At 43.4% G+C, this 10,037-nt stretch overlaps 1 protein-coding gene and 1 long non-coding RNA gene across 3 annotated transcripts; both read right to left on the bottom strand.

Moving 5' to 3' along the window:
* Nucleotides 1-1,091: 1,091 nt before the first annotated feature.
* On the bottom strand, nucleotides 1,092-4,032 carry LOC119302244 (cilia- and flagella-associated protein 20-like). The gene is made up of 6 exons (XM_037579280.1): nucleotides 3,737-4,032; nucleotides 3,395-3,477; nucleotides 3,258-3,289; nucleotides 2,608-2,849; nucleotides 1,395-1,631; nucleotides 1,092-1,310 (listed from the first exon to the last, which is right to left on the bottom strand). Exons 2-6 carry the CDS (start codon nucleotides 3,445-3,447, stop codon nucleotides 1,302-1,304), a joined length of 573 nt encoding a protein of 190 aa, XP_037435177.1. The 5' UTR covers nucleotides 3,448-3,477; nucleotides 3,737-4,032; the 3' UTR covers nucleotides 1,092-1,301.
* Nucleotides 4,033-5,762: 1,730 nt separating this feature from the next.
* Nucleotides 5,763-9,513, bottom strand: LOC119302242. Of its 2 annotated transcripts, XR_005147426.1 has the most exons (4): nucleotides 9,121-9,513; nucleotides 8,382-8,440; nucleotides 7,879-8,306; nucleotides 5,763-7,187 (listed from the first exon to the last, which is right to left on the bottom strand). It is a non-coding gene; the product is annotated as an uncharacterized LOC119302242 (long non-coding RNA). The 2 variants fall into 2 exon arrangements; XR_005147425.1 differs by having other exon boundaries at nucleotides 5,763-8,306.
* Nucleotides 9,514-10,037: the final 524 nt, after the last annotated feature.

Raw genomic sequence — 10,037 nt, 5'->3', positions numbered from 1 at the left:
GCATACCTCCACCATCTACCTGCCCCCCCTCCCCCTGTAACCCTAGACCCACTACCCATTACCGTATCTATACCCTATACTCTATCTATCTTCTACTCTACTACTACTTGCTGATAGCCTGGCTGAGGGAAACACTTTTAAATCGGTGCAAAGTCTTGTAGATCGGCGATGTGGGACTAAACAGATGCAGCAGTATCCGTCGACTTACCCGTAACAGAGCCGACTGGCGTCCCCTGCCGCTCCGGCGCGCGCTCCCTTCGGCCCTTCGCTTCTGCACGGACGTGCCGGCGCGCAACCCTAATGCTCCTCCTTCTCCTCCTCCTCCTCCTCCTCCTCTCACGGTGGCCGCCTCCCCTGCTCACCGACGTCGATGGTTGCGCGACGAGGTTGGGTGGGAGGTGGAGAAACCGGCCCCATGTCCGTGGAGAGCCACGGCAGCGGACGGGGTGCACTCCAACGAGGGATTTGGGGGCGATGCAGATCGATGGCTGGCACAGCGAGGGAGAGGAGGAGAAGAAGGAGGGATTGGATGATTTGCCCTGTGATTGTCTCAATGACAGTGGCCCCGGGCCCCACCCGATAGCCTCTTAGGGGGGGGCAAATGATCTTATGGAGAAGTAAAGTGGGGCAAAAAATCCAATTTCTCGGAGAAGAAGGGGCTCGACCTCGAGAGTGTCCGTACAGCAGCGTACCGAGCGTATCTCTCCTATGCAGCCGCGCAGGTGGGCCACGGAGATGCTGGCCCAGGCCCTATCGAAAATCGGCATTCCATGTATTCTGTATCCTTTTTGTTTTTGATGAATTGAAGCTTTCTCAAAAAAAAAACACCTCCTGTATCTGCTGTTGGAGTGTTGACTGCTTCGATTTCCAGCACCTCCGAGGGCCTACGGTTCATAGCTCTTCACCATTTATTTTGTGGGCCATCAGCCGTTCCAGTGAGTTGTGCCCCATTCAATATTCATGTTGAGTAAAGAGTATTTATTTATCTTTGTTATAATATCTTGTTGAGGTCCGAATCAACATGATCATGGCGTCCTCGTAGGTGCAGTAAACTGAGGGTGGCCATGCTATATTATCGATGCATTTGGACCGGCAGCTACAGCAGTGGAGGGGGTTCAATTAGCAACAGTTCTACACAGGTTATCCATACAACAATTAGCGTACATCCAGATACATCCATTAAGCATTCTGATACTTTACGCATAGTTTACACGCTGACGGACGTCGAGGTGACATGCGTCGATAGTCGCCTTGGCTCCTGGGGAGGTCATGACTCCCAACCATCCATCTTGGTCTGAGCTCTATGATTTCTGAAGCTCATGTAAAAGGAAGGAATGTATGAGCAAGTAGTGGTGTTCTATAACAGAAGGGTGCAGACATTGCACAGTACTCACCTGAATTGGAAGGTAGAGCTTGAACTCCGCCGGCAGCTCCTCCTCCGAGTAGAGGCGGTCGGCGAAGTAGACCCTGCGGAGCCGGCAGTTTGCGTGGACTTGCACTCGCAGCGTCTCGACATAGTTTGTGCCATAGGCTCTTTTTGTCAGGTCGGTGAGATTCAGCTGGATGTTGTTCCAGCCATCATCAAGCTTCAACGGCATCGTGCAGATGTATGGCTTTACCCTTGTGACGGACTGCACAAAGAATGTATGTCACTACAAGTTAGTATACGGTGGTTGCATGAACAAAACGTAGACACCCGTGACCTATGCGATTTCAAATTTAAAATAAACATTGCTAAAAATCAGGCATGCCTGGAAGACATAAATCTACATTGGAAAAGAAACCACATCAAACACCACACACTTTCTAGCACGAATCAAGCACATCACAATACAAATTGTCACAACCATATCATACACAGAAGTTAAAATTAACAAAAATGCATATACACATCTGAGTTCGTCTGAGTATGAACTTCAGAAAGGGGCAATTGGAGATTAGCATTAACAGAAGAGAACTATAATGAACTGAGGTTTATCTGAGTATGAAGCTGACGAGTTCAAGTGGGAGCGTAAATTATCTTTCTTGATTCCAAGGGCAAAATTGAGATAAACAACTTCTGCACGGGTTGATGCCATATTGGCATTGCTCAAAGAAATAATCTAGTTTGCAAAGTTAACAGAAATCATACTACTTCAAGGTATGCACGAGAATATTGTAGGTAGCAGTTATTAATACCAATATGATGAAAGCTCAACCAATGGATTTAACAGTAAAATGCACTTGATAACGCTTAAATTAACAGATATAAATCAAAAGAACATGAGGAGAGGCACAGTGAAGGAACACTTACAAATCTAATTGATATATTGTAGGTAGCAGTTATTAATACTAATACAGTGAAAGCTCAACCAATGGATTTAACAGTAAAATGCATTTGATAACGATTAAATTGACAAATACAAATCAAAAGAACATGAGGAAAGGCACGGTGAAGGAACATTTCCAAATCTACTCCCTCTGTCTCACAATATAAGATGTTTTTGCAAGCTAACATACCTTGCAAAAGCGTCTCACATTGTGGGACGGAGGGAGTAATAGATAAGCAATAGGCAGTTAAGCACCGCACAGAATTTACTTCTAAATGGAACCATAGCTCTTACAGACTTGAAAATTTGATGCTCGGAATCGTCGGCGAACATTCTTGTCATCCAAAACTTGGACCTCAAATGTGAAGTATTTTTTAAGATTCTTCACAACAAGGGCAAGAAATGGAAGTTTAATTCCAAGAGTGGCAGCAGGGTCAGCTGGGCAAGTGATGTATGTTGATTGCACATTTGTTCCAACAATTTCAAGTACGTTAGACTTAATATCTTCATCCTGGGGTCTTTTAATGTGCCCATCAACAACTGCAAAGCAGACGAGGTATTAAGTAACTAAACCTGACTTTCATGCAGAACAAGCTAAGTAAAAGGCTGAAGCACATGTACATACATACTCGAAAGTAAATCCACTGTCCTTAACTGCCCAATATAAACTATTAGAATTATGTTACCCATAGCTACTCCCACATCATTACCATAGTAATATATTAGGCTCAGGTCTCAAATAGGTTGTTAGCATGCAGAGAGGCAGAACAGTCCACCCTAAACACAATATTCATCAAAAGACTAACAGCTTGCAGAGTTAACTATACCAGACCTGCCTTCGCTGTAAGAAGCAAATAATGCTTTAGGTTGCCAGGGGAAAAGTATCTGCATTCTACAGCATAGGAGTAAAAAGTGAAATTTAGAGAACCCCAGGCATTACTGACTCACCTTCCTTGTCCCATATCTGCAACGGCTTGGTCCTGGCCAAATAACACAGAGAAAAACACAAGACATGAGGTATCCAGACTAAAGAAAAGAAAGCATTGTAACTAGTGAGACCAATACAAGGCCACCATGCTGCATACCCAAGGCTGTAGAGAATCGACAGAAACCCGGACTGGAATGTATTCTTAAACATTCTTTTTCCAAGCTTGTAAGTCCAGCTAAACTGCAAAACATAGCACAACAAATGAGTAAGCCTTTCGTGCCTGTGTCCTCGGTTACGGGATTAGGATGTACTAACAGCAGGCGTGCGGTTTTATAACAGGTTTGACACATGACTTTGATTCTGTTGATCACGGGGCACTCGTCAATTTGTCGAATTAACATGGCTGGCAGGCAGGCAGGCAGGCAGGCTAGTGTGTCACTCACGCATTGCCTATTTCCAATTGGCCAATAATAATCAAAGAAAGTAGGCCGAGGTCTACCTGAGCGGAGGCGAGCTGGAGGCCGAGGACGATCTGGACGGCGGCGAGACGGGGGACCGGGGTGGACGGGTCCGGCGGCGGCGAGACGGGGTGGACGGGTCCGGCAGCGGCGACCTGCTGGTGAAGGAGCTCGGCAGATGTGGCTGGAGGATGCGGTGGGCGGAAGATGGCGCGGGCGGGGCGGGGCGGGGCTGCGGCGGGAAGGGAGGCGGGAGGTGGGAGGCGACGGCTGCGGCGGCGGGGATTGGGGGCGACGAGGTGAAATGAAACCCTACCCGCTTGGAGCTTGCCAAACGGGAGGAAGAGCGGCGACGCTTGGGCGGAGGGGAGAGACCGAGAGAACCGTGCGAGGAGCGGGGGGCTTGGACTGCGAGCAGGGCCCACCGCGTCCCGTGATTTTTACGAAGCGCCCCTTCTGATTCGCACATCTTACAATCCATAGAAGGGTCAAAAACATATACCGTAACTGACAAGTGGGTCCCACCTGTAATAACGGCAAATAGAAGGGTTAAAATAAACAGAGTTGGCTTTCCTGTCACGTCGGCTCTGACGGGTGGGCCTCACCTGCCATAAACACGTTTAAATCGTCCAAATCGGTCACTAAGTAAAGGTGGTACTCCCTCCAATCCAAATAAGTGTTGTGGTTTTAGTTTACCACTACACCTTTTTTTTGGATTCGGACGGAGTATTTTTAGCAAAAGTTTAGCACTAAATTTGTACTCCCTCCGTTTCGAATTACTTGTCTTGAATTTGTCTAGATACGGATGTATCTAGACTCATTTTAGTGCTAGATACCTCCGTATTTAGACAAATCCAAAACAAGAGGGAGTATGTTTTAGTCACAAATTTGAAAGGGAACGGTACCCAAAATGTGATATATTCTTTTTATCAATTACTCCCGTGCAAGAGGACGCCTTACCCATCTGAGCAAGTTCGTGAGCTATTGAGTTGGAACGGGAGAAAAATATATCACATTCTCTTCTAATCTAGAAAAGGTGGTATATAATCTAGGAATCTGTTCCACAATTCCAGCTCGTCTATTTCAACATGCCTTGCATATAGATTAAAAAAGTACATACAAACAGGCTAGCGATAATCCATTTATTCAAGACATGCGCGGAATAATGTGTTACTGTGGGTAAAGGAAAACGACAAGAATATACGATGATACATTAGCACACTATACGGAGACATGCATGCATCATGGACGGTTTTCGGTTCAAGCATCACCAACTTATGGCATGTTCAACAACATTTAATGTTGAAGTTATTTAAAATAAGTATTTTAAACTTCCACTTTGAAAGATTAGACTAAAGCATTAAGTAGTAGCTTAATTTTGGGTAAAGGAAAACGACAAGAATATACGATGATACTTTGCAAGTCACCTTAAATTCAACCAGAATATTGTTTTTTGAAGTCAAGTGATTTTATTATTTTTAGAACAATAGTAGCTTAATTTTGAGTTAAAATAAGTAGGATGTTTTTTTAGTATTTATAAGAGAATTCGTGTACTGCTGGCTACTGCTGATTTACAAGGCGATCACTGATGGGATCGATGTACATATCTGTAGTTAATCTATATTAGCGCCCACACACACATGTACCTTGGGTGTTTCCTCATGGCACCGTACCTGGCGGAGATAGACTTGGACCGCGTTGAGGTAGAGCATCGTCGCCATCAAAGATAGATGGCAATCAGAGAGGTGAAATTACATGTCTGGGAGAAAGACCTCCATTGTAGAGTGAAATCTTCTTTTGTTTTTCTCTGATCGTAAAAAACAGTGGGGAATGCTCACAATCACACAAAAGAGCAAAACCATATTGCATACCTGAGTGTCTGGATGTGACTACGAATTAACAAATCAGGGTGGGTGATCATGTAGGTCCTCGTTCACAAATCAGCATGCTGCGGAAAGCATAATGAGATATCCTGGAAGTAGGAAATATCCGACCAGCAGGGAGCAGTCATTATTTTGCTACTGGCCTTTGCACACATAACTGAAAGTGGGATCGGTATTACTTAAATGCTGAAAAGAATCTTCTGACAATAGCAGTCATCAAGGAAACATGAACAGTTTGTGCATAACTTGGCTATTAGCCTTGGCACAAATCAATTAAAAGTGTGATTAGTAAGACAATTACATTATAAAAAACTCAAAGCTTTTACAAAATGATGGCAAAACTGCATACACAAAAGATAACTTTCATAACCAAAAATACTATCTAATTGACTAAATTTCCTTTGCTTCCACGTCGTGGAAGTAGGGACGGACTTGTACGCATCTAGCCTGCAATCTGCACTTTGTGCAGCGCCATTGGCAGCAACACCGGAGCGAACCGCTTTGCGACTTCTCGTCGGCTCTCTTCTTCTATGTCCCAGCTCATGACGACTTGTAGAAGGAACGCGACATGCGTTTTCCACAACCTAGAATGAAAAATCTTGGTAGCAAAGGAAAATGTCGAGGAATGAGAAAGAGCAAATGTCTCTGTCTAAATAGCACAGTTAGTATTACAGCAAACAAACCTGCACCAACTGCCTTAACTGAACCTTGAAATCAAGACCTAGTTTAATCTGATCTGGCCAAAATAAGCAGTGAATTCATGGAACATATAGTCATTTTCTAAAAGGAAACAAATAGTTAGATTGTCCACTCTAGATCAAAGACTGCAGTTTGAAGGGACTGTCCAATCTACATAAATCATGACCATGTTTTCTACATTTCCTAACTAAAACAACATTGTCTGAACATTGGCTTAGGCATACTGTAATACAAATTGCAAACTGCTGACAAGTGTTGACCTGTCGTTGGTTTTTGATGACCATATAAATTTACTTGGGTGGAAAGAAAATTTCAGTCATAGTGATAGCTCCAGCCAACAACCAAAAAAGTAGTCTCATTGGTTATAAACATCGAGCAGTCCAAAAAGTTGCTGGCTCTAGAGCAGTACGGAACATCATCATAATCAGATATATCCTGAGAATACTGAAAATGTACAGCCAGCAACATGAACAAAGATAACATGGCACACACTTAAATGATGGGGAAGAAACATGATGTGTTTCTTACAATGAAAAAAATAAGTTATCTCTTCAGTGGTGCAAACACATTATTGCCACAATGGGCATAGAAGTCGCTTTGCAGGCTAAAAGTACTACCTCCGTACCAAAATATAAGATATTTGGAAGGCCTGGTACGGAGGTAACACTATTTTTGTTGGTAATAGCACATAGAGAATAATATAGACAACTAAATGAAGTTAAAAATGGTATGTTTAATCATGTAATATCATGCATGTACACTAAAGAAAGGACAGTTGTCTTTGATAGAATTTCCAGTTCACCTGCACTGTGAAAGGACTGGAATCGCATATAAATGCCATTATCCAGTGAAGTAAGGTCTCAATGCCATTCTCCAGCATATGATTGATCACATCCTGGATGCTTTGCATCTACGGAAGAAGAAAATATGTCAACACAGAGCAAGATAAATAACATCTAAACGAAAGTAGTAGAGGATGCTTGGGCCGCTTTCAGATATGTTCTGTTCATTGTTTTTATCTTTGCAACCTGATGGATCTTTTGGATTAATTGAGAAGCCCACTTGTGATGCCACTGGTATTTAGATTCTGAAGAAACTGTGGATAGCAAACTTAAGTGTGTTTCCCTTGCTTTTAGTAGTCCTCTCATCACCACCTGACGGCTGTTCGATTGCGCATTGACGAAGGCATGTATGCAGTTTCTCAATCTGGCGAAATAGATAATTTAAGTAGGAATTTCTACCATGAATAACTACACAAAGTTTGCTCAGTTTCAGCAGCCGAGCAATGCCGGGTAGCCCATTCTCATCGCTGGAAACTATGGACATGAGAATATCTCCATGTTCATTTTCTCTATGGATGTAGTAACTAACCATCATTAGGTTACACGACAACCATGATTAGATGAAGTATGATATCCCCTTACGTGAAAGACAAAACCTTTATAAGTTGGAGTCTGGCTTGGACCTTATTTTCTTATTTATAATCTATTACTGTAACTTTTATAATGTAAAGCCTCTCTGTTTTGTCGTCCAAAAATTGGGAAGCAAGAAACAGAATTATCTCTGTACTGAAAAGAACTACAAAATCTAAAAGGATTTACCTATTAGCGCTTGAAGTCGTCCAGGTGCGACTATCAAGCATAATGCAGTATTCAGCAACCATCATTTCAAGGCGATTTACATACAATTGCATGTTCTACACGTTCGGAAGTAGTACCACTGTGCATGGAGCTCCCTGATGCAGCTGATATGGATGCATACCTGGAAAGAACACAAGGACAAAGTATACAGGGGATATTGCTTGACACCGGCTCATGTGCTTCACCAGCTAAGGGAAGACCTTGGGATTGGGCATGTCGTGCACTGTTCCAGAATCTTCATGATGCTAATGCTAGAACGGCCAATAGAACCTGATTGAGAAATCACCGTTTCCTTCCTAGTCCTCTAGTGATGTTTGGTGGGGCAACCCATTGTTGCTGTAGGTACATTAGGTAAAGCCTCTACTCCTTTTTCTTCCATTATTATTCAGCTGCAGATGCAAATCATCTAATGGGTAAGATGTATTTTTTTCTTTGCCATACCAAAAAAGGATGTAGTTACTTACCATCCTACCATCATTCCGTTACACAACAATCCTGATTAGGAGAAGTATGATATCCCCTTCTGTGGAAGACAAAATATTTAGAAGTAGTAGTCCCACTTGGACCATATTTTCTTGTTAAAAATCTATTAGTTCTTAAAATGTAAAACTTCTTTATTTTTCACATCCAAGTATTGGGAAGCACCAAACAATATTATGTTTGTACCGAAGAAAGAAGAACAAAACCTAAAAGGATTAAGTTATTGGTGCTTGAAGGTCGTCCAGGTAGATGACTATAATTGTAACATTCAGCAACCATCATTCCAAGGCGATTTACTTCGTACAATTCATCTACTACATGTGTGTTGTGTTTCCACATCAATATCACCTTTATTTGTAACTGGCATATTTATAGGACAGGTTCTGTAATACATAAAAACTCTAGGTCTAATACTACATTTTAAATTGTGAAGCAAAATTCAAGATTATCAGGCTCAATGGAATCTCATATGTCAATGAGTTACATCTAGTTGAACTGAACACACTTGCACACGGTTACAATATAATGATATGATAAAGAGCCGCAATTTTCCTTTCATATAAAGGAAAGGGGAATATATTACTGTCACAGTAAGATTGGATAGGATCAAAGTATAATTTCCGTTGAAAAGCTCACTCTGATAAAAAAAAAGTGTACCAAATTGGGGAATTTTTAGGCAGTCAAATTTTTCTATGAAGTGGTACAGTAGAAAGAAGAAATTACCTAGGCAGAATCAAGCCGGCAGTTCGAAGAACATCACCTCGCCTCACAATAGGGTGGTGGCGATGTTCACCATTGGAACCAGGCGGATGGGTCCGACGGCAGATAGAGTGTGCCTAGAAGGAGTGGCTGGTGGCGAAGCCAGCGGTGTTGGGGAAACCAATGTCAAGGTGGAAGCAGCGGGGAGGAGTCCCGGAGGCGCCATGGTAGCAAGGTCGGGGAGCCGCCAATGGCCGCGACGTCGAGTGCCACCGGCGGTAGAAGGCCGCGGGTCCCCGGTAGTGGATGGGTGCGAGTGTGTTGGCACTTGGTGTAGGGGTAGGCGCGGCGGCGGGGTAGGAGGCGGCGGCGGACGGCTGTGAGGGGCGGGGCGGGGCTGGATGTCCAGATGAGATCGAGAGGAAGGCTGGGTTTGTTTTTCTATTCTATCACTCGTACCGCTCCAGGTTCAGTTAATATGAGGACTGCGAGCCGAATTACTAAATAGTACAGTGACCTTTGTGTAGAAAGGACGCGACGGTGAAAACGTGCTAACATCATGCTATTAGTACCACCTCGTTTTCGTTTATATTACGATTTTGTCTATACAAATCCTAAAAGTGTATTGCGACTGGGCGAAAGCGTATTGTGACGGTGAACCCATAGAATCAATCCGTGCTTTATTATTAAGAAAAGATTACTCCCGTGCAAAAGGACGCCTTACCCATCTGAGCAAGTTCGTGAGCTATTGAGTTCTTGTTTCTATGTACATCCTCTTACCCATCTGAGCAAGCGCATGAGCTATTGAGTTCTTGTTTCTATGTGCATGTACTAACAGGTTGCTCACACCAAGATCGTAGCAGGCGTTTGGACTCATCCACCCGGTCTGCTACCGGGGACCTGCTACCAGGGACCGATCAAGGCCATGCTTGCGATGCAAT

Source organism: Triticum dicoccoides, chromosome 5A (assembly GCF_002162155.2).
Source record: "Triticum dicoccoides isolate Atlit2015 ecotype Zavitan chromosome 5A, WEW_v2.0, whole genome shotgun sequence".
Taxonomy (NCBI): Eukaryota; Viridiplantae; Streptophyta; class Magnoliopsida; order Poales; family Poaceae; genus Triticum; species Triticum dicoccoides.
This window is presented reverse-complemented; position numbering and strand designations above follow the sequence as displayed.